We start from the raw sequence: 24,626 nt of genomic DNA on the forward strand, positions 1-24,626 counted from the left end.
CCCAAGGATGACACATAACTTTACCATTCTAGATGTTAATGTTTTGTTTTGTTTTAATATAATGATGCTGGAGGTCATTAGGCTTAATTCTCATGGAATCCCAGCTGAAAAGGGCTGGTGGATTGTTTTTTAATTACAGATTCGATTTCTTTATTAGGTATAGGACTAGTCCAGCTTTCTGTACTTGCATTCATTTCAGTAAAAGTAGTATTTTCCATAGGGTTTGTCTGTTTTATCTATATTACCAAAATTCTGGCAAAGTTATTCATGATACCTTCTTATTTTCATATACACAAAGCCTTTGCTATGTTCTCTGTTTTGTTTCTGACATGGGTAATTTTTACCATTTCTGTTTTTTTCTCACTCTTGCTAGGGACTCGTCAGGTTTTTTATTTTATTCAAAGAAACAACTTTTGTCCTCATTGATTTTTTTCTATTTACATATGTGTTTTTTATTTTGTTAATTCTGCTCCTTTCTTTATTATTTCCTTTCTTCTACTTTCTTTAGGTTTAATTTGCTGTACTTTTTTTACTTCTTGAGAGAGATCATTGTTTAGCAACCTTCTTTTCCAATATATGCATTTAGGGCTAAAAAATTATTTTTGAGCACAGCTTTGGCTGCTTTTCACAAGTTTGATAATATGAGATTATTAAAATATCATTGAATGTAAAATAGTTTATAATTTCCATTGTAACTTCTTTTTTGATCTGTGAGGTTTTTTTAGAAGTATATTTACTTAATTCCCAAACAATGGGGTTTTCTAGTTATCTTTTTATTATCGATTTCTGGCTATATTTTGCTGTTTTCAGAGAACAGAGTACATACTATTCAATCATGCAGAATATTGAGACTTGCTTTGTGGCTTAGCACGCGGTCAGTTTTGGTAAAAGTTCTGTGTGTTGTTGACAAGAATGCATTCTGCAGGTCAAGTTTGTTGATTTTGTCCTTCAAATCTTCCACACTTACTAATTTTTCAGTTCACTTATTTTACCAGTTGTTGAGAGGTATATTAAAATCCTCCAACTTACGATTATAGATGTCTGGTTCTCCTTTTATTTTGTTAGTCTTTGCTTTCTGAATTTTGTGTCTCTATTCTTAGGTAAATATAAATTTAGCACTGTGTTGTGTCTTTCTGTTCAACTGGCCCTTTTATTGTTATAAATATCCCTCTTTATCTGTTCTAATACCCCTTGTTTTAAAATCTGTTTGTCTGGTATTCATAAAGCTATCTCAGCCCCTTTTTGGTTAGTGTTTTCATGGTTTTATCTTTTTCTAGCCTTTTACTTTCAATACGTCTGAATTCTTTGATTTAAAGCATTTCACTTGTAAGCAGTATATAGTTGGTTTTGGATTATTATCCAGTCTTAAAATCTTTACCTTCTAATGAAATATTTATTTCATTTACATTTAATGCTATTAGTGATATATTTGGGTTTGACTCTATTGTCTTATTGTTTGTTTTCTGGCAGTACTGTCTCTGTTCCTTATTTTCCTTCTTTTGGATTAGTCAAGTATTTTCAAATTTTCATTTTCCCTCCTATTAGATCACTAGTAATACAGTCTTTTATTTTTTGCTGTGTCCCTAGTGATTACAGCGTGCATCCTTGCATTATTAGAAGCTACCTTAAATTCATGCTTTTACTTTTTCTCAGGCAGTCTAAGAATTTTAAAAGACTTTATTCATTCCCTTTCCTCCTTCCATGAAATTATTGGTCACGTATTTTAGGTATGTATGTTCTAAACCCCACAAGGTATAATTGTTTTATTGACAGTCAGTATTCGTGTAGATTTCCCCACATCTTTACCCTTCCTGGTGTAGTTCTTTTCTTTCTGCATTCCTGTGCTTCCATTTGGGTCATTCTCCTTCCACTTGAAGAACTCCCTCTGGTATTTCTTCTAGTGCAGCTCTGGCAGTGTCTTTATTTCCACTTGTGAAGAACTTGTTTTCTGCATATTCAGAATTCCAGGTGGGCAGGCAGTTAATTCTCTGAACACACTGAAGATACCGTGTTGTTGTCATCTGGTTTCCATTGATTCTGTTGAGCTGCTGCAGAACGATTGATTCTTCAAAAGTAATGCCTCTTTTTTTTTCACTGTTTATAAGATTTTTCTCTCTTTCTTTGATTTTTAGCAGTTTCACTCTGATGCGCTAATGTGGTGTTCTTTCTGTATACTTCAGTGAAATTCTCCATCATTGCATCAGTTTTCTTGAACATCTTAGCTGTAACAACTTAAATTCCTTCTCTGAATAACTGTAGTGTAGGGATCACCTGTAGAGCTGCCTCTTGCTATCTCTTGCTGTTCTTGACCTTCAGTCCTTGGGTCCTGTTTCCAGTGGTTGCTGGCTATTAGGTATGAAGAACGATAGAGGCTCTGGCTGATACCTTCCTCCAGAGAGGATTTAATACTCTTCCAGAAGGCAAGTTACAGGTCGCCTGGATCACTTGGAGGACCTGAGTTCCAATTTTCCTCTCACTAGGAAAAAAAAAAAAAGACCCAGGACCATAAAGAAACTGAAGCATCTGTTTCCTGTTTTAGCCTCCTTACAGCTGGGTTTTGCTTAGTTTCTCACCTCTTGCTTTCACATATGCTGCTAGGAACGGCAAATAATGCAACAAGCATATTGCGCAGAATACTGGGCTCGCTACCGTTCCTTTCTCTGGCCCCTCGCACGCTGACTGCCCTTCAGCGCAGTGTTCATCTTTGCATCTTACCGATATTGCCGCTGTTCTGCGTGGCCGCGATTCTAGCCTGTACGCCTCACCGCAAGAGCTGACACACGTCCCCAAGGGAGAAGAGCGGCAGTGATGTCGCTTCACCTCCTTGCATTTCTCTTCTCCCTGGGATCTTGGCCTCTAGTCCTGATTGCCTGTGTTGCTCTTTGATTGCTTTAAAACAGCTGGAAGTTGGTTGGTTTGCTTGTTGCTTTTTGTTTTATTTTATTCAGCTTTCATATTTGTTCTCAACAGGAGGATTGGGTCCCGTACCACCTTCCTTTTCACAACTGGCAGCTTACGACCCCATCTGATGAGTTTATCAGTCATTTCTCAACATAGATGATGTTTATTGCGATATGGTTTCTGTTCCCCAGGATGCAGTGTCAGCCTTACTTGTAAGAACATCAGCCGAGCTGTTGGCTGTGAAACAGGAATTAGCCCAGGAAGAAGAAGAGGAACCACCACCAGGGCAGGAAGAAGAGCAAAGAGGTCCAGATGGAGATTGGTAAAACAGTTGTTTCCTTTTTGCTCTCTGGGAACTCAAGGAGGATGTGTTCAGTTTTCTTATAAGAAACTTTCAGGGGAACCTTTATAGGTTCAGATCTTGCCCCGGAATTTGGGAAGCAGTGCCATGCCAGGGGGCCGCCACTAAAGGAAAGACCCTCTCCGGTCATGAGAGATTGAAGAAGGCAGCCGTGCAGTTGCGGGCAGCTTCAGGGTTAGCACGGGAAGGGGCTTCTTTGTTCCTGCTTCCTGAAGTTCTGACACTCTTTCCGGAGCTGTTTTAAGTCTTAAAATACCTGTTTTGAAAGGTGTGGTCGTGTATTGTTACTTCACACATAAATTTAAAAATGTGCTTTCTTTTTCTTTAAACTACCAAGAAGTACATCGTGCCATTAGCTTCCGGCTCGTCAGAGCACACATTCTAGAAAACCGCGTCTGAGTCGTCGCTCTCTATTTGTTTCCACGTCCATCTTCTTTTCCTACCCCTCCTCGTTCTCCACCCCCCACCCTTTAAAAAACAAAGGTTACTCTAGCTTTTGTCTAGATTCACATACATGTGAAGAACTGTCTTTCCTGATTTTTTTAAAACAAAATTTAGTGAATGCGTCAGTTTTTAGAGTATATATGTAAAATTTTAGAGTATATGTGATAAAAAATCAAGTAGATTGATTTTAATGTATATGTAGTTGCTTATCTGATATGTGAACTGCTGTTAACACATGTATAGCACGCATGCATGCGTGTGCACGTGTGTGTGTTTATAAAAGTTGTTACAAGCTAACAGTGACAAGATATGTCATAAATAACAAACTCTTGGACATTTGGAAGGAACAGCTTACATCAGTGATGCAAAAAAGTACAGATATACTTTGCCCTTATCAGACATCCTTTACCACGGTTATGAATCAGAGTAGTGCAAAAGTAATAGATAGAGTGATCGTAAAGTTCATCATGGTATTTTTAAATACTAAGGCTTCTTTGTGTTTGTAAAATACAATTCGTTTCATATACATTTCAAAAAATACACTTGGTCTGTAGCACAAAGGAATTTATGGCTCGCAGAATTCATTGCTAGGGGCGCCTGGGTGGCGCAGTCGTTGAGCGGCTGCCTTCGGCTCAGGGCGTGATCCTGGCGTTCTGGGATCGAGCCCCACATCAGGCTCCTCCGCTATGAGCCTGCTTCTTCCTCTCCCACTGCCCCTGCTTGTGTTCCCTCTCTTGCTGGCTGTCTCTATCTCTGTTGAATAAATAAAATCTTTAAAAAAAAAAAAAAAAGAATTCATTGCTAGCTGCCCCGTGCTCACTGCATGACTAGGCGTTTAATTACTGGCATGTGCCAATTTGTCAGAAGGTTACCAATCACAATTATAGCTCAACTTTGAGTTATCAGTGGAAGAAGTGTTTCCGTTCTAAGGACATGAAACTCAACAAAGCATGAGATATTCTAAGCCATGTGGGTACTGTGGCGTTCCTCTCCAGGCAGTTTATACGCACTATAAACCGAACGTGCATTGCTGTGGCTTTTGTTAAAGACAAGATCGTGTGGCATTAGGATTCTTGTTACATCAGTAGTAAAACTCCCTTTACACAGGGTTTTACCCCTGCTAGCCTGTAAGCACAGTTGACAATGGACATATTTAAGATTTTGTTTTTCTGTAAATTCTGACTGAGCCAGCCAAGTACCCGGATAATGAAGATTTCCGGTGCTTATGTCTTTACTTGTGTTTAGCAGAGTCACTCCATCCTGTTGTATGATTAATTTTACAATAAATAACTGATGTCAAGTCACATTATAGTGAGTGTCAGTTTGTTAAATGGCAAAGTTAAATTTCATGTGTGATTTTCAGAATATTTCTGTTCTACCGTCTTAGAATTAGGTCAGATTTCATTCATTTAACTTTCTAGGACCGAAGTATGGGGATTTTGCTGCATATTGCGAGAGAGTCACATGGCGATTGTCTCTTTCGTGAGCACTTCAGCCACAGTTCGGGTCCCTGGGCACGAGCCACATTCACCGCGCTGCTGGGGTGCACACCTGCCTGCGTTAGGACCTGTTTCCTTTTGTCTTGTCGCCCCGCAGGCTGACCATGCTGCGCGAGGCCTCTGACGAAATCGCGGCTGAACAAGAGGCCGACGTGAAGTTGCCAGAGGGCAGTAGCCGTGCAGGAGACTTGTGCTCGTGCCCGAGCGCACCCGAGGCGGAGGAGGACGCGGGCAGGACAGACAACAGCTGTGCCGAAGACCGCGGGCCTGAGCCGCCGGCCGGGCCGTGCGCGCTGGTGAGGACCCGTGGGCTCTGTGGGCACCGCACGGGCCGACTCTGGCCCCGGTGCTGATTCCGTCTTAGGATTTTGTGCCAAAGCTGGTCCTGAGAAGCGTTTGTGGAAGTAGGCTGTGAGAGGCAGTGGAAATGCTGTAAAATTTGTAAATGGGCCCCAAATATTCATTCTTCGCTTAAATTTTATGTAAGAAGATGAATAGTGCTCTTTAGATCTCTATAAATGTCCTCAGAATATTTATTAAAAGCATTTCCAGAATGACAACCAGATTCCAGGATGACTACTTAATTGTGTTAAGGTTCCTCAAAGTTTATTTCCATTTCAAACCTGAAGTAAACATTTAAAGTTCCTCTTGGTTGAGGGGGTTCTGCTTGGAGTCGGCTCTGGAAGGTGGCAGGTGACAGGTTCCCGGCGGGTGCCAGCCAACCTCTGCAGCGGTAACTTCGCTAGTCGAACGAGAGACGTGTTGGTGGAGGCTGCATCCCCGTGGGGAGGAAACATTTTCAGCTTGGAGGATGCTCTCAAACTTGTGATATTGGTAATGGGGTCTAGGAAATTCCATTTCTTTCTTCCTGGGCAAAATAGTATCGTTCCCTGACCGAAGACGTCCTTCGGCAGAGGAGCAAACCAGCACGAGGCAGGTCGGAACCCTTTTATACACATGAGATCAACAATAAACATCTGCCTGTGCCCAGAGAGTTTGTATTTTGAGAAACTTCTGTTTTTACTTACATTTTATTTCTCGTGACATTTACAAAGAGACGGTAGAAACCCAAACTCAGCTTCACAGCATTGCTATTTTCAAATACACACAATTGCCTATTCTATGTGCAGCTGACTTTGTAGTATATTTCATTTTCTTGTATGTAATGACTTCCATCATTATTCTGAAAAAAAAAAAACCACAACTAATCGCAATGTTGAGCAGCGTTTAATGATGAAGTATTCCTGATAGGATTCTCCACAGTATCACAGTTACTGTCTGTAAACCTCAGCCTTCGTCGTGTGGGTCCGACGTGTTAGAGGTGACCTGTCCTCCCCACGGCGGGTCACTTCCTAGCTCAGCGGGCAACCCTCTCCCCGCGCTCCCATCCGGAGTGACACCTCTCTCTCCCAAGTGGCCCCAGTGCTGGGTGCGGCTCTGTTGTGAGATCAGATCTTTCTTCCGTACTTAGAAGAACGGAGCAGACAGGTATCCACGCCCGTGCGCTCCTGACAAATTTCTGACTTCCGTTCCAGGTGGATAAAGAGACAAACACGGACGTGGCAGGTGATGCCGGGGTGGCGGTTCGCCCCAAAGACCGCAGCGGCCTGAGCGCTCGGCAGCGGCCCTTCGTGCGCAGCAGCGTGATTGTGCGCTCGCAGACCTTCTCCCCGGGGGAGCGCAGCCAGTACATCTGCCGGGTAAGGGGGCCGGGGCCCTGCCCTCCCGCCGCCCAGTGGCCCCCCGAGGACCAGAGACTGGGCGCCGGCAGTCTTCGGACTCCGAGTGCGGGCACACGTGGCTAGAATTGCTGGGGAATATACCCGAAATATCACACTCGTATGGGGCTTCTCAGTTTGGGTTGTTTTTTTCCCCTTTTCCTAAATTTAATGTCTCATGAACTCTAAGCCATTTATTTGGCAAACGAGTGAAATTAAGGACCTGGCTGTTGAGTGTATTTGTACTTCAGTCTGTATTTAGAAACTTAAAATTACTTGAGACTTAAACATTTTTTATATTTCCGCCGTACATTCTCCATGCTTCAAACCGCGTTAATCCTGCAGAACCAAAATTGCGACTTGGGCTTTAGAACAAAAATCGTCTTTTAATGATGCCTCTAGATCCCGAATCAGATGCACAGTTCTGTGGGGAGTGTGGTGGGGTTTGCATCAGTTTGCCAAGTACTCCTTCTGGAAGTATTTATGACTCTCAGTAATATAGATTAATAATTATAAAATGGTTTAGAAAGTACTTTCAGAATTCTAAATTTATTCATTCAGTTCAACAAATACTTTTATGAAGCACCCACTGCTCAGCATGTTTCTAGATACTTGGTTGGAATTCCTCTGTGAACAGAAGAGCCCCAGAGCCCCGCCATTGCAGAGCTCACATCCTTGTGAGTTGAGCCAAGCAGCGAACATGATGAACAAATCATGAAGGGTTGTGGGTGGAGACGGATTCTCTGGAAAACAGAGCAAGTTAAGGGGGGTTGGGAATGGTGAAAACAAGGGTCTCAGGTTTAAGTAGGGTTCAAAGTGGGTGTCCTCGAGAAGGTGCCATTTCAGCCAAGACCTGAAGCAGGTGAAGGGGTGAGGACGATTGTCTGGGCCAAGGGCGTTCTAGGTAGTTCTAAACTGTGACTGAACTCTGACCTGGTTATAACCCTCTATGTTATCCAGGCCTTCCTTTTTAAAAATGAATATTGCAAATTAGGTAAAAATACAAGGGATAATTTTATTTCCAAGTATGTATAATTGTCTTAATGCAGGAGTTCTGATAACTACCACCAAAAGGCGATTGTTGAAATTATGGAAGAAAACTTAGTTGTTTAAGAAAAGCATAGAGCAGAGAAAAACTTGTTTGGGGAGGATTTTCTTAAAGAAACGAACTCCTCATTACCTGCTTTTACCTGATAAACTTCTCAGTTGTAACCCACTAGCACTCCGTTATGCAGTGATTTTCTTTTCTTTCTCTCTTTTTTTTTTTTATCCTTTGTTGCCAGTTGAATCGAAGTGACAGTGACAGTTCAACCTTGGCTAAAAAATCACTGTTTGTGAGAAACTCCACTGAACGGCGCAGTTTGAGGGTCAAAAGGGTATGTATTCCCTCAACAACATCTCCCTTCTCAGTCCAATCCAGAATCACAAACGGTGAGGCATAAATACCAGAACTGCTGAGCGTCATTGCTCCGTGCTCTTGGGCCGCTGAATGAAGCCGCTGTGACTCCAGAGAGACACAGATGTCGTGTTAGTGGCAGAGACGGAGGGAGGGTGTGCTTGAGGGCAGCTGTTCCGCGCCGGTTTGGATCCTGTGATCATGACGCCAGGAAATGCACTGAGCAGTATTGATGGAGAGGGGCTTGCTGAGTGGTTTGATGTGTCCCCACACTGTCTCTGGTTCTTGAGCAAGAGTGTAACACCCAGGACCTTTTCAGAGGGGCGGATACCCAGTCAAGGAGTACACAGTATTAGCAACTTGCTTAGAAAACAGACATTTTGGGGAAAGCTCCAGTTTTCCTGGAAGCGATCGGTCTCTGAATGAGCCTTAAAGGCTGAGTCTAAGAGAATATTTAAGTAAATTTAAAAGTTGGACTGGTCAAGTAGTTTAGCAATTCCTGCTTACTTATAGCTGACATACGAATGGAAAGTTATTTGCTTACTAATGATTTGTGTAGTAATAATTGACTGAGCTGTTGTACTTCAGCTGAGATGGGTCGTACTTCAGCTGCGTGTGCCAAGCTCTGTGGGGGAGGGAGGCACCGCCCACAGGAGGCTCCAGTCTGAAGGAGGCATTCAGGGAGCACACAGGACTGTTGAATGTGCAGTGGGGGAAAGGAAGGAAGAAACTTGGGCACCTGGGTGGCTCAGTCGGTTGAGCCTCCGACTCTTGATTTCCGCTCAGGTCATGATCTCAGGGTCGTGGGATCGAGCCTGTGTCGGGCTCCACGCTCCGTGCGGAGTCTGTTTGTCCCTTTCCCTCTGCTCCTCCCCCTGCTTGTGTGCTCTCTCTCTCTCAAATGGATAAATAAAATCTTAAAAAAAAAATAGGAAGGAGCTCATCTGGTGGGAGAATCTAAAAGACAGTGTGCAGGAGGCCCCTGGCCTTGACACCTGGATAAAATTTCAAAAGCAGATGATAGCGGCGTGGTCTTCCCAATGTAGTGACATCCCACTGACAGCACGGAAACAGTTACGGCGGAGTAGGTACACCATAAATCAGCAAACCCTACAACCCATGCTTCTCTCTCCACCCATGCCCCCGCCCCGAGCCACTTGTTAAACATGGGCCAGCACACCGCTGCACATTGGAGTCCTTGGAAAGGCTCCATCTACATAACCACTGGGAAGGATTTCTGGTTTTGAATAACAAGTAATACAGCCAAAGAGTGTGTGTCTCGGTGATTCTGCTGTGTAATAAGTTTGTTAGAGCAGAGGTTGAGTGGACAGAACCTAATAAAATTGTTAGAGAATGTTCGAGCAGTATGTGTTGGACCAGTACAAGCTATTCAGCCCTGGACGAGGGCTCTGGAACAGGAAGGGGGACAGCAAGCCCTCCCCCCGCCATCTGTCATTAGCACCACTGTCATTCCAGATCTTCAAGCCCAAGTACTTCTCAAATTCGAGTCCCTCCTCTCGCATCAAATAGTACCAGTTTTTATTAGTAACTTCTTATTTTCCATTCCCACTGCCAACAGTCTGGGCAAAAAATACCCTCCTTGTTCCCATCCGCTGATGCAATCTTACCCAGCTTCATTTGACTTCCTTTCCTCAAGCAAGCGTGACCGGCCCTGAGAGATCTCTCCCTTCCCTGACTTCCTGTGGCACAGCTCGCTGCTGGAAGTCTTCAGGGTTCACGGGTTAGGCCTTCTCTTCCCGGGGTTTGGTTTACCACCCCTGGCCCCCACCCCGGAAGACAATCATTCACACATACACAGTAATTATTTCTTGTTAAACGGATAAGATTGGCCCCGGGAAGAGCACCAGTGATGCACTGGTGAAAGTAGATATTAGACCATGGGAAACCGAGGAAGGTGCTGGGATTTCAGCACATTGATGAGAGGAGGGGCTCAGAATCTTAGCTGCGCTGAGCAACTACATTCTGGCCGGCACCCACAGAAACGATGGCCAAAGGAGTGCGCCCTGGGGCTGCAGTCGCTTGTCCAGAAATGGACGAAGCGTAGGTTTCTCGTCTGTCTGTTTCACAGAGGGCAGGCTCTGTGCAGTACGTTGGCCAGGCTAGCAGAGGCTATACCAGGGTCACAACTTAAAACATCTCTGCCCTTTAAACAATAAAGATTTATTTCTCACTTAGCTACTTGTTCATTGCAGTTTGGCTTAGATGCTCCGCTCATCTTGTCTTTGCTCAGGACCCACACTGATGGGGCCTCCACTTCTGAATCTCTGCCGTCCCGCTAGCAGGGGACAGAAATCCACACATCCCGCACTGGCCTGGCAAGGCTTCTGCCCGGAGGCGGTACACATCACTGCCACTCACCCTTCATTGGCCAAAGCAGGTCACCTGGCCAGTGGTGCCTCACTTCCCGGAGCCCAGAAATGCTTGCTGTCCTGTGCCAGGGAGGAGGGAGAGCAGAACAAGGAGCACCCACTTAAGAAGGGCGTTTTGTTGTGTTGCTTTCTGACCCTGCAGGCGGTGTGCCAACCAGTCCTGAGAAGAACAGCACCAGAGCGCCCAGTGCGCACATCTCTAGACCTAGAACTGGACCTTCAGGCATCTCTCACCCGGCAGAGCCGCCTCAATGACGAGCTGCAGGCCCTCAGGGGCTTGAGGCAAAAGCTGGAGGAGCTGAAAGCTCAGGGAGAGACTGACCTACCACCAGGTGTGATGGAAGACGAGAGATTCCAGAAGCTTCTGAAACAAGCTGAGAAACAGGTACAGATCTCGGTGTCCCCCCTGGTGCCTTGAGGGGAATGCAAAGAGTGGATCCTAAAGCCGGCCCTGTGTAGGTTTCCCCAGCTTAGACCTTGGTTTGACCAAGTCTTCAGGTCCTTTTCCTGAAACTCAGAACACTTTTTTCCCATTGTCGTAGGCCTTTTTTTTTTTTTTTTAACCTAGGCTATTGCTAAGAGAGTGGTACTGCCACCCACCAGGATAGAGATGGGAGGTCCCCCCACCACGTCACTCCCACCCCACCGGCCACCTGCCAGAAGGAGCACGGCTGCAAGGGAGAGTGGTGGTCTGTTTCTGCTCAGCAGTTGTCTTTGTCTAAACACAAGACTTGGCAAAGAAATACAATATAACTTTTAATGTAAATGACCAATTTCATTTGAATTTTCTGAGTAGCTCTTTAAGATTCATGAACCACCTCAATTGTAATGCATTGTTCATTTTAATGCTTCTAAATTTTCACATTCTTTCCTTCCTTCAAAAAAGATCACACTCCACATATTGGCATTTCCCCTGCCTTTCACCATACGGGTTACCATACAAAAAAAGGTAAAATCACTGATTAAAAACTAGGGTATTTTGAGGGGCGCCTAAGTGGCTTAGTCAGTTAAGCGTCTGCCTTCAGCTCAGATCATGATCTCAGGGTCCTGGGATCGAGCCCCACATGGGGCTCCCTGCTCAGTGGGGAGTCTGCTTCTCCCTCTGCCTCTGTGCTCACTCACTCACTCTCTCTCAAAATAAAATAATTTTTTTTTAAATCTTGAAAAAAAATATGATAATTTTAAGGGAATATTTCTATTGTTCTGCCTCTACCTACAAACAAAATTTTCTAGAACCTGCATATTTATCCAGTTGGTTTATTCTTTCAAGTTTAGAATTCATATTTGGGTACAGGAGAGTGTATCCACATCCGTATGTAATATGCGAATAGAATTTTCCACGTAGCTGAAATATTAAAAATGCCAAAACATTATTCTCTTTCAACCATTTTGGATGGAAATCTGAAATAGATTATAAACTTTCTTAAACTAATAGAAAATCTTGTCCATAATATAAACTTCCGTTTTTGGCCCATAGTTATTGTTTGGTCACTAGTGTGGGGTCTTATACGGAAACTGAGTCATTTAATTGACCAGCACTACAAATCCTGGATGGGACTCAAACACTTAATGAATAAATTTTAGGGATCAGACTGATACCAATAATTTTTAGAGAAAGTTTAAGCAACAAAACATCACGTATCTGTATTACGTCACACCTGATATTGTTCTATTGGCCTACAATAGAACATCAGTATCTTTCTGTTCAGCGGGGAGTTGAATTGTAGGCCTTATGTTCGGTCCTATAGAGACTACTGGGATAATTAGACACTGTCGTGCCCTCTAAGAGCTTATAGATTGTCAAAGGAAATGAGTAAGATACACCAGGTCCTCAAGAGAAATCACTTACCAGTGAGATCAGGAGATGTTTCATGGAGGAAGTAGCAACGTGGTCTTGAGGGCAGGTAGTGGGACTTCATCCACAGTGGATGGAGAGGTGCAGACTTCCTGCAATAGTCACTGTCCAGGGTAGCTCCCTCCAGTGAGGGGTCCACAGACATGATCCCCCGGGAGAGCAGTGCCACAGTGTGGCTGTCTCTTTGCACAGTGGGAGATTGCATTAAAAGCTGAAATCACCAACTCTGAGTTTGTCACCTTGATAATAACCATTGCTTTTATTCTCTTGAGTCTTTGAATTCATCATTAACAATCATTTCAAACTCTTGGTTGACATTGACGAACTTTAATATCATGGAGAAGCATTACAATCTTCTGACCCCTGCAGGTCCAAGGCTTTCGAAGCTGGATTAGAGTTTTACAACTATAGATTTAAACAGAACATTGCATCTCTGGGTTTTTTTGTTGTTTGTTTGTTTTGGATTTGTCATGATCTGAAATTCCAGATCCTTGGATATTAGTAATTATAAAAATTTGGGGGACTTTTTTTACCTTATGCTGCTAAATTCATCTATGAACTGCTTATTCTTCTAATTTGTTTTAATGGCTATCTAATATCCAGTGTGTAGAGAGAAGCTCAGTAAAACAAAAAGTTGGTTATTTGAAAAAAAACTAAAATAAACAAAAATAGACAAAGCTCTGGCAAGATCAGTGAAAAGAAGATACACTTAAAGAAAATTGTAGAAGTAAAGAGGGATAGAATTACAGATAACTTTGAAATGTAAAAGATAATAATATCAAAGATATAGGCCCACAGTTTGGACAAATATCTAGGAAAACGGAACATATTAGAACAGATGAAAGGGGGAAACAATTGAAAATCCTGTACGTCTTAAAGAAATGAAAGCAGTAATTAATAATCTGTCCACAATGAAAACAGGTCTAGATGTTCTGTAGGGAAGTTCCACCAAACTTCCAAAGATTATCTCAATTTTATATAAACTTCCAGACACCAGAAAAAGAGAGAACACTTCACAACTCATTCTATGTCGTGAACATCCTCAGTACCAAAACTAGACAAAGATGTTGCCACAAGGAAAAAGCACAGGCCGGTTTCATCCATAAGTATAGATGCAAAAGTCCTAAATAAAATATGAGTAAATATAATTCAACAATATATTGAAAAGGTACTACGTTTTGACCATGTTGAATTGCACAAGGATTTTTTAGCACTAGAAAGATCTGTTAGTACAATGAACCCCCTCAACAGATTGAGTAGAAGAAACATTTGATCAACTCAACAGACGCAGGAAATTACTGATAAACATCCACACTCTTTCATGCTTAAAACTCTTGGTAAGTTAGGAAGAGATGATGCCTTTAACTTGACAGAGAATAATCAAAAGCAAATGTGGTCCTAAGTAGACAAACACTAGAGTCGTTCTCTTTAAAATCAGACGCAGGCATTCAACACTCTTCTGTTCAGCGTTGTATTAGAAATTCTAACCGATGTAAGGCAAGAAAAAAGTAGAAGCAGAGAGACGGGAAAGGAGGCGATAAAGCTGTCATCACTGGCAGATACCATATTGTGTACATTAAAAATCTGCAAGTTCCTACAAAGAATAAGAGAGTTTAACAAGATGTGTAAATAGAAGAGTCGTTTATAAAAGTTCATTGCATTGCTATTTATATGGCAACCAGAAACAACTGGAAAATTTAATTATGAAGATATGTTTTACCACAGTATCAAAGAATATCAAGTATCAAGGAATAAATTTAACAAAAATTTGTATTGTGGTAAAGGGAAAGCTTTTAATAACCTTATGAGGAGAGTGAAAAAAAAAAACAACCTAAATTCATGGAGAAGTGTATGCTACATTCATATAGAGCAGAGGTCAGCAAACTTTTCCTGTAATGGGCCCGAGAAGAAATATTTCGGCCAGAGCATTCTCATTCACTACCTCTCAACCCTCCCGAGTAACACGAGAGCCGCCATAGACAAGAATGTCTCAGTATTTGGCTGTGCTGTGTTCTAAGAAAACTTTACAGAAACAGATGCAAGCTATAGTTTGCCACCCCTGACCCAGAGGAAGCATTACTATTATGGAAATAGTCAATTCTCCTTAAAATGTACCGCAGATTCGATGTCGTTCCAAGCAGAATGCAGGCATGGATCTTCATGGAAATTGATGCAATTAATGGAAGAAAAAGAATAGCCAAGACATTTCTGGAGAAGAAAAACGAAGAGTGGGACTTGCTGTGCAAGAAATCAGGAGTTGTTAAGCCGGTTAAGTCGATAGATAGTAAGGACTCGGTGGGGGAGTCAAGAAACCAACCAAGGGCATGAAATAAGGGCCAGAGACAGATGCACGTGTGTGTAGAGTGTTGCTGCATGACGAGGTTGCAGGTCAGCCAGCGATGGAAGGAGGGACTGTTGAGTCAGTGAAGCTGGGGAAAAAAGATCGTCCATATAGGAAAAGATGGCATTGGCTTCCTGCCTTACCTACAAAAATCAATTCCGATACATTAAGGACTTAAATGTCAAAAATAAAAGTCAAAAACTCATGGAGAGAAATGTGGGATGCATCTTTCCATGTTTCGGTTTTTCCATCTCTGACACCTATTCTGTGTCCTCCCTACTTGGAGATAAGGTCGATTGGGGCAGACCTGATGAGCGTCTCGAATGCTGTGATGGGGAGCCACCAAAGATTTCTTAAGAGGGGGCTTCTTTGGGAAACCTGTGGTAGAGATGTGTGTGCGACATCAGCCTGTCCGTTGTCCACAAACTACAGCGAGAGAGCTTGGGCAGGATCCAAAAGCTGTGTGATCCTGATTGAAGAACACAGGGTTGCAGCATCCTTTCAGAGATCGAAGTGTCATAAATGCATTGTTTCCTCAGTGGGCTTGATTTAGTCTTTCACTGTAGTCTTTCACCCTAAGACTTTTGCTGGTGTTAATAGATAACTCAAGGTTTGCAAGTTTTTAGGGTGACTCTTGTTTTCCTTCTTTACTAAAGAAATCCTTAGTACAAGTAGATGAAAATGGAGGGGTATAGAACCCAGAAACCCGGGAGATCTGCACGGCCGACTTAGATGGCGTGGCTGAGTCTCTAAAAACTTGCGCTCAAGTAAAAGTTGATGTTTGAGGCACACGTGTTCATTTTAGTGATTTGTCCTTTAATGAGTCAGTCAAGAATGTGTGTCTGTTCTCAGCTGCAGAAAATTCTGGGAGGGCTGTTCTGGGGAACTTGAACGGAAGTGTTCCCTATAAAGGAAAAACATCTCTTCAACCCAAGTCTTTGCTCTACTGCGCGCCTTTGGCCTAGCGGGCAGACTCCCATGTAAACGCCCCCGGGGAGCGACGAGGCCACCTTCTCGCTGCTTCTGTGTTACCCTGCCTTATGGTGGGTGTTCCATTCTGCCTTGGCAAAAGTCTCCTCTGCCTCATGGAAGCCTGCTGAGCTTGCTTGCCAGCCATGATTTTAGCCTGTTTCGAGTTGCTCTTGCCCCTTACCCACCACTAGAATGCACAGTTACCCCTTGACTTGCTGGTGGATGTTCAAATACAGCACAGAGAGAGTGATGAGAAACAGTTGGTGGCCCCAGGATAGCTTGGCCACCTGAGGCATAGGCCCTGCCCTCAACGTTAGGCATGGCCGTGATGTGGGCATCTTCGTCCAGGCTGTGCCTTGGTGGTCCTGGGACCAAGTATCCTTGAAATCTCAGGGTGCAGGGATACTGTCAGGTCAGACCTCGGGGCTTAGGGAAGACACTGCTTTGTGCCTGAGCCTCAGCAATTCTGACAGATGATTCCGGTCCCAGCATCCCACGTAATGGTCATGGTCACGATCTAGGGAATTCGTGGCAGTGATACAGAGAGTGTGGCCTGTTCACACTTCCCAGGCTGCCGTGATCCCCGACTGCTCTGTTTTCATACCTATCATACGAGCCAATCCTACTGTTCTTCCTGGCGGAAGTAATCATAGGAACGCCAGGCAGGTTTTCCAGGCATGATATGAAGTTGACCTAATTCCCTTGTAAGTGCCCTCATTGAGAACTGTTACAGCTGTGTCGTTCTGGCAGCCATCTGTGTGATGTGGGTGGTGTTTTCCCCTCTCGTCTCCTAATTATCAGCATTTCGATTGTCCCCATTGCGAGTCACCATCTGAAAAGTGGGTGCTGGCTCTAATACTGATGGGCGTCCTCATTTCCCGGGCCTACCCCAGGACCAGCATCTTCTTGAAAGTGCTGCTGCAGGTATCTGAGGATTTTCGTGCTTAAAACCTCAGCACAAGCCAACACGCTTCTGTACAAAGCCACGTGCGGTTGGCCTCGCCAGCCGAGGTCGCTTGCACGCCGCATCGGATGCATTTTGCTCACGGCGCAGGCCTTCTGCCACCACCGTAGCGACGCTCATTCAGCTAAGGCTGGAGCGGGGCGCTTGGCCTTGCGGCTGCCCGGAAATACTCAGTAATCCTGGGCGTTTGCTGTTGGCAGCACGAGTGCAAAGATTCAAGATCTCCAGAGCGCCGCCCAACATAAGCAGGTCTCATTACAGCTTTGGAAAGTGTCTTAAGAAAAGTGACACTTGTGGGGACACCTGGGTGGCTCAGTCGAGCGTCTGCTTTCAGCTCAGGTCCTGATCCCGGGGTCCTGGGATTGAGCCCCACGTTGGGCTCCCTGCTTGGCGGGAAGCCGCCTTCTTCCTCTCCCTCTGCCCCTGCTTGTGTTCCCTCTCTCTCTCTCTCTGTCAAATGAATGAATGGAATCTTTAAAAAAAAAAAAAAGAAAGAAGAAGAGTGACACTTCAGAATTCTTTTCTGTAAAATAGTGGTTTGTTTTTATATTAATTTGCAGTTGTTTAGTCATTAAATTGTACCTCCTCATGCATGATTCTGGCCCCATCATAAACTACGGATGATTATAATCATCTTTACGTAAGTTGCATTGATGATTAGGCTTAGAAATGTAATTATGTCTTAATAGAGGTTTTCTGATCTGTCTATCCGATGAACTGGCACTTGGTTGGTTTCATAATCAGTTTGCACAGCAAGATACTGAGGGAAAGAAGAGCTGAAGGAGGGTTTGCTTGTGATTGTGCGGAGCGTGGGATAAACAGTCCTGTGGCACTGCGCCACTAAGGGGGTGCAGCCCCAGGAGCAGAGCAGAGGCAAGGCAGGGGAGGAAGGAGATGGCCCCTGGGTGCTGCTTGCTCGCCGTGGGGCCGGCCCCCAGGAGCCATGCACACCGCATCTCACAGGCATCGTCTGGGAGAAGGAGGGAAAAATTGCTCTACCAGGGGCACGTGTGGGTGCCAGGCGATCCCACGGCACATGTGGCCTCAATAGGAGAACCTATGGCAGGGGCTGGAGGCTCAGAGAAGGGACATGAGGGGAGGCCCTGGGTATGCCTTCGTGAAGCCCCCCAGATCCCACAGGGAGCTGATGACCACAAGGGCAGCAGGAAAAGAGAGGGTTTGGGCTGGCATGTCAGGGGTGTCTGATTCAGAATAAGAATATGGTTTTCCAGTTCTCATCAAGAAAATTCCAGCATGACTACACATGAAGATGTATCTAAATAACTAAGGACCATTAAGAACTGAGGTAATTGTCTTCATAATTTTATTCAAGTTTCTGTACCATTGCTATCATTTCCCTAGATTGTTACCATGAACGTCATATGGGGGCGCTGTTAATAGCTCCGTACAAACTCCTTTGTTAGAGTTGATGCGCATATAAACAAAATGCTGTATTTGTGTGCACAGTACAGGGCTCAGCGCTCTACGCAGCCTGCTGATATCTGGTGAAGTCTTTGGTAGACATTGGCGCTCCTAGTTGAGGGTCTGAGTGTGGAGGAAGAGAGTGACTGTGCCAGCGAAGGCCCGGGAGCGCGGCGGGGTTGGGGGGGGGGCGCTGCGTCCTCTTGGCCAGCTCTGCTTTCTCACTGCCATTCCCCTTCCTTCCTGTCACAGCTCCTTCCTTCCTCGTCTAACAAACAAAACTAAAGACCAATCAGCCTTATAAAATGCCATAAAAATGTGCCTATGTTGTGGCTTTTTTTTCCCGTGCTCAAATAGGATTTTACATATTTTATCTACAAAATAAGGGATTGGATTAGATGACCCCCGAGATCCGTTGCCGTTGCAAAATCTGTGATATTTGAGATCAGATCTAATACACTTTCAGTATAAGTGAAGACGCAGAGAGGTGTGTGGACCGTGAAGGCTGCGTGGCCCGGCAGCCAAACCGTTAGGGCACATGGCGTGCTTCGAGAATTCTGAAGTCCAAGGTGAGATGTGATTCCTTGAGGCTTTTTCATCTAAAGGCGTCCGCGGTTGGGTCTTCCACAGGTCACTAGAGCAGCGCTCGTACTGAACCGTAGGAGCTATGCTCAGCCCGCCGTCCCTGCGTCTTGTCCTCCTTCTGCCTGAGGACGGTTGTTGTCTCAAGCCACAGGCAGGGTGGAGGTCTCAAAGCCAGTGGCATTCATACCGTCGGAAAACCATCTGATTCCCGAGTACAGCTGGTTTTTTCTCTTTATGTTTATCAACTCTATATAGAGACCTCTTGAGTTGTATACTTGGCTTTCTCACCACAAAAGTCTGGAATAGCCTCGTCTGGAAAATACAGCAATTTGAGTGGTGTACCTTTCATTACGGCCACAAACATTTGTAACCACTCTGGACTTCTCTCTCCTGCTTGCTCCTCATTTCCACATCCACTTCTTTGTACACACACGGACACACATGCTGCCCTTTGATTCCCACATTTCCCTGAAGTGGCGATTTGTGGGATTTTCAGCAGCACCGTCGTTAAATGCCTAACGGTGAGCAAAGAGCCTGCCAATTGCCATAAAAAATACAGCTCCCGGAAAAGCAGTTAGTTGAAGGCAGCAGCAGATCCTGGATTTGCCTCCCCTGTCAGGAAAGCTGTCAGGTGTCAGGGTCGCACTCCGTAACCTTCCTCCTTTGTGGTTGAAGGTCCGTTTTGTAGCTCAGAATAAAAACCGAATCAGAGTTCGTGGCTCTGTGTGTTGCACAACGCCTCAGGAAGCAGAGTGAGAAACGTAGGACCGTAAATTCAGACTGGATCGTGTTCCTTATTCCGTTAGGCTTCTCAACATGGCCTTAGGTAAACCACTGGACCTTCCTGCAGGTCAGGCTCCCATCACGTAAACTAAAGGTTAATCATACTTCTGGAATCTGGGGCATATGAAGTGGCTTCCGATCCTGTGAACCATGCAGCTTATCGTGCCTTGTTGGGTGAGAAGGGGGGAGAGGTGCTGAGGAAGCGTTGGTATGTTTCCAGAGGAACCTCATGTTGCTTACAAAGCGGAAAAGTCTTTTTCTTCCTCAGAGCGTTTCCCTGTCAAAACGCCAACGTTCTGTGACGCTAGCCTTTTTTAAAGCTTAAAATAATACCGATGTTAACATTTTTAAAGCTAGAATCTGTGAAGAAAATTATGTGTCAACGATACTAAGACACCTCATTCAACAAAATAAGCCTTAAGGATTACAGTGAAGTACTCAGCATGGAGATCGAACTGCCCGAAAGTTGGCTAGCTCTGGGTTATTAACAGCTGACGAGAATTTCATGCTGGATTTTGTCACCCAGATTTTGAGAGAAAGATGCAGATGTGTGGGTACAGATACAAACACATAGACAAATGAACTTTGCAGTGAGATATGCTCTTATTCACTGGGGAAAGGAATATGTTCCATGGCCAGTCGTATTTTGCACAGAACAAACCAGATTTCAACGTGATTTTGCAGTGCCCGCAAACATGCCGGAAAGGAAACAGCCGTCAGCCTTATTTAGAGGGACCGTCTTACCGGTGCTCTTCCACAGAGGGTCGAACAGACCCCCGCAGTTCCAGTCCCGTGGAAAGTGACCGAAGACGGGACAGGACCCAGGGAGCCTGTTGTAATTCTCATCTGATAAAATACATCTTGGAGAAACTGGCCCAGATTTTCTTGCCTAAGTGTATCCAGCTCGTACCTTCTTTCTCTGGCCTTTGCCGATCTGTCCGTTAAGATTGGTTTATTCGTGTTCCGTGTTGCCAAGGACTAGGATAGCAGCAGTACTTAACCAGTTTACCCACTTGATAGACCACGTCACGGGAGAAGTCATTTGTTTCTGTTTACCAAGGCAGTGGTTCCTTCTCTGGGACCTAATGAAAAAGTATCCGTCTGCGAAGCATAAGACTTCACAAAGTTACTAAAAGATCCCATTTGTCCCCTTTGAATTCGAATGACGTCAAATGCGAAGCAAAGCTCCGAGTGACAGCTAAACTATCTCACCAATTGCAAAATAAGAGAATTACTTAGCAAATAAGGGCCAATTTTCTAAACAGAATCTTTCAAAACAGGGAGAGGAAAGTAGGGCAGTAAAAAATATCTGGAAAAGGATTCCACTGTGAAAAAAAAAACAGGCGTTAACGCAGGGGGTTCTGATTAGCAAAGTACTAGGAATGCCCTCTTGCAGGATGTTTAGCTTCCCATAAAGTGGTGTGAGTATGATTCATCTTCATAAGTACTGNCTGGATAAGGAAATTTTTAAAAATCTCATCTTTCTGAAAAGTGCCACAGCATTTTTATTTTCAGATTTTCAATGAATTAGTACCCTGGTGCTTTGAGAATATTTTAAAATTTTAAAAGGTTTTCTTTAGTTAAAAAATTGCTTATTGTTCAAATCCAAATAATACAGAACTGTGTAAAGCAAAAAGCAGCGATGCCTCCTTGAAGTCCCGTTCCCCTTGGCATTTGTCTTTCTAGCTCTTTCTTATGCTGTCTGTGTGTGTTAGTGTTATTTGGAAGGGTTACACAAAAATAGGATCATGAAGACAAATTGTCGTGAAACGTGGCTTCCTTCCCCCCGCTTAATTCTGTGTTCTTATATGAAGAACAGCTTTCCATTTTAGTAAATGTTGCTGTAATTCATTATTTTTTTTAAAGATTTTATTTATTTATTCGACAGAGATAGAGACAGCCAGCGAGAGAGGGAACACAAGCAGGGGGAGTGGGAGAGGAAGAAGCAGCCTCATAGCGGAGGAGCCTGATCCCATAACGCGGGGATCACGCCCTGAGCCAAAGGCAGATGCTTAACCGCTGTGCCTCCCAGGCGCCCCTGTAATTCACTATTTTTAAGGCATTCACCTGTCTACACCTGTCTATCATAATTATTTATTTATTCTAATGACAATGTCCCACATTTTTCATTATTAGACAGTGTGAAAATGAGAATTCCAGTACATTTTGGGACACCATTCCGGATTCAGTAGTGTTTCCGAAGCGTAAATGCCTGGTAGTAGACTTGCGGGTCCTGTCAGTTTGGCTGTGAACCAGCAGGCAAAGATCTTGTCCCTGTCATGTCTAATAAGGCTGGAACCTTGTTCTCTCCCTTCCTGGCCTTGACAGTCTGAAGCAGTGGGTGCATGTGGGAAGACAAGATCCTTCTAATCCCCTTTTGCCGGCACCATCTTCTCTCCTTCCAAAGTTTATAACTGCTTAAGTGAATAACAGAAAGACTTGGCTTTTTCAAGTCCAGAAGGATCTCAACGATGGGATTGTCCAGTCAATTAAGATTGTAGGCGGCAGGTGACCACTCATAGCAAAGCTGTTTTTTCTTCCCTCTCTTTGTGCCAATGCTGACTTCTGGCCTGTGTTGATCACTGCCTTGTAAGACTTTGCTCTAAGCTACCACCAAACACCAACATTCTGAATTTTCCCAACCATTTCCTCCACAGCTCCAGCTGCCACCACCGTGACCAGTGTCCCCCACTAAGCAGGGCTACATTTCATAGTGTGTTATTGGAGCACAGCACTTGCGAGGCCATGGGGAGAGAGGCTGAGCAGTGCTCAGGGCGGGGACCCCCCAGATGAGCTGAGTCTCACTGGCCCCTAACTCCCCTCCCTTGGGGGGGGCCAGATGTGCCTCCAGATGCTTCCTCCTGGGCAGTGCTAGCACAGTCCTCTCACCTCTGGAGGCTCAAGCATTGGGACATACACCCTGCTGTCCCTTGGACTCTCAGTCCCTTAAATGTTGAGTCTGGTAGATGAGAATGGTGTCACTTTGATAAGACATATTTACTTGCCATTTGTGTTTATTCTGTAGATGCCTGCTCATACCAGTGCCCTTTTTCTGTTATGTCCAGTTTTTCTCCTTGAAAGGCCTCTTTCTACACCCATCTGTTATTTGAGTAGCAAGTGGTTTTGTTCACTAAATTATTTGTCTTTTGAACACCTTTCAAGTTAAAGAAGTCCAGGTGTTTGCTCGAATCCGAATCTAAATCCATCGGTTTTTATTTTCTGGCCTTCTGGAGAGCTTTGTTGGTAGTCAGTCACCATCAGAAAGGACCCAAGGCGGTTCTAAATCTTTTGCGAGTTACCGAAGCATGTTAATCATAAAAAGATCGTCATCTACACACCTGTTTTTCCCACAGACTGACACTCGTTCCTTCAGCCTGTGTCCACTGCACCCCCACTGTGTGCAGGTGTGTGGAGGCACTGGGGCGTCTGGCCCCAAGGAGGGCAGGCAAGGCCCCACCCTCAAGCCACTTCCAAAAGGGGGGCAGGGTAAGGGTGCCTTGAAAAGACTCTCCGGTTCCTGTGCTGCCCACGGGTGTCTCATTGTGCAAATGGCTGATACTTAGGAAATGTGCCAAACAGAGCCCAAGACACAGATTTGAATAAACCAAGTCACAGTGCATCTTGTAAAGGATGAAAGGGACAGTGGTTTCTGTTGGAGTTAGAGCAGTGGTGTGGTTGCATCCAGCACAAGGGAGCTTCCTAGAGCTTGCGTGGCTAGCTCGGTTTCCCCAACACCCTGGAGAGGATTAGGAGGGAGAGTGAAGAGAGAAGCTACCCTGTATCACCACCAAAAATTCTGTTTAGAATTCCTTTTCTTAAAGCTTCCCAAACAAATGCCAGAAGCCAATTCACATATTTATAAGATCTCACTCTTTCCCAAAACTCAAAGTAACTTAAGTTAGATTTCTGTTTCTGTCAGGTGAGGATAACTGCTGTTTTTAAGTATGCATTGACAAGACTGCTTCTAGATGACATTTCCTTTCATTAAGTGTGTATGTAGTGTGAAGTCTCCAGCCATTTGATTTAAAATAATTCATTGTATAACACAACATCACAAGCAGCTTCTGCAAATAGTGGCACTTTTCAAAAACAAACCACTGGCTTGGAAATCTTTATTGCGCACTTGAACCTCTAGAAATTATGTTAAACACACGTAGTCCCCACCCTTCTGAAGCTTATGGACCTGTGTAAACAGCTCAGACCCCAGGGTGAACCGTGAGCCAAAACCCTAAATTAACAACCAGGCAGCCTCTTAGCTTTACCTGCTAGTGGGAGTCAGTGCCGTTGTGGAGATCGGCTTCCTTGTAATGGATGAGTCACGTAATATGAGGGGACAAGGAGTAACAAATAGCACATTTATACCTAAGCCTCATTTCCTATTTCACAGTTTACTTATGTAACTAAGGAATTGTCCTTTTAGGTGATGTGTTTTTAAGCTCTAAGTCAAATTAAACAAAATTGTGATTATTTTCTCCCTGATTGTGGGGTAATATAAATGCAGAATTCTGTGTGGGTATAGACGTAGATACAGACGCATGCAGAGGTACTCTTATTTTGGATAGTTTTCAAAATACACGGGACATGCCTGCTTTCATCCCCTCTAAATCTAATGTAACCAAATGTACATTTATCTAGATGTTTAAATGCTAACTCCCACTTGAATGAACATTGCAATGTGGAAATAATTTAAATATGTTATTCCAGAAGGTTAATTAAATAGTTATGCTATAGCTATTAAAGGATGTTATTAAACTGTTAAAAAGTTAGGGACTTCCATTTCCTGGTCTGGCCTATAAGGAAATCACTACTCTGCCCTGACAATAAGGACAGAAGATGAACAAATTGAAAAATCAACAACTCTTCTTAGATCTGTCAGGAAAATAGGTCATGGGTCAAAACATTGCCCCCAAAATTGGAGAGACAGGCAGCACAGAAAAAGATAACTCTCCAGAGTGGAAACTAGGAGAACCTAAACTATAATTGATGAATCCTGGA

The 24,626-nt window shown here is 44.2% G+C and overlaps 1 protein-coding gene across 3 annotated transcripts in view; it reads left to right on the forward strand.

The window, feature by feature from the left end:
* WWC2 (WW and C2 domain containing 2) overlaps nucleotides 1–24,626 on the forward strand; it is a 210,090-nt gene that overhangs the window by 170,551 nt on the left and 14,913 nt on the right. For all 3 annotated transcript variants that reach the window (XM_034647701.1, XM_034647702.1, XM_034647703.1), the window contains 5 exons: nucleotides 3,093–3,223; nucleotides 5,303–5,501; nucleotides 6,741–6,905; nucleotides 8,207–8,299; nucleotides 10,852–11,094. In XM_034647701.1, the coding sequence (XP_034503592.1) occupies nucleotides 3,093–3,223; nucleotides 5,303–5,501; nucleotides 6,741–6,905; nucleotides 8,207–8,299; nucleotides 10,852–11,094 (831 nt within the window). The remainder of the gene's footprint in view (nucleotides 1–3,092; nucleotides 3,224–5,302; nucleotides 5,502–6,740; nucleotides 6,906–8,206; nucleotides 8,300–10,851; nucleotides 11,095–24,626) is intronic.

This window comes from Ailuropoda melanoleuca, chromosome 18 (genome assembly GCF_002007445.2).
Source record: "Ailuropoda melanoleuca isolate Jingjing chromosome 18, ASM200744v2, whole genome shotgun sequence".
Classification (NCBI taxonomy): Eukaryota; Metazoa; Chordata; class Mammalia; order Carnivora; family Ursidae; genus Ailuropoda; species Ailuropoda melanoleuca.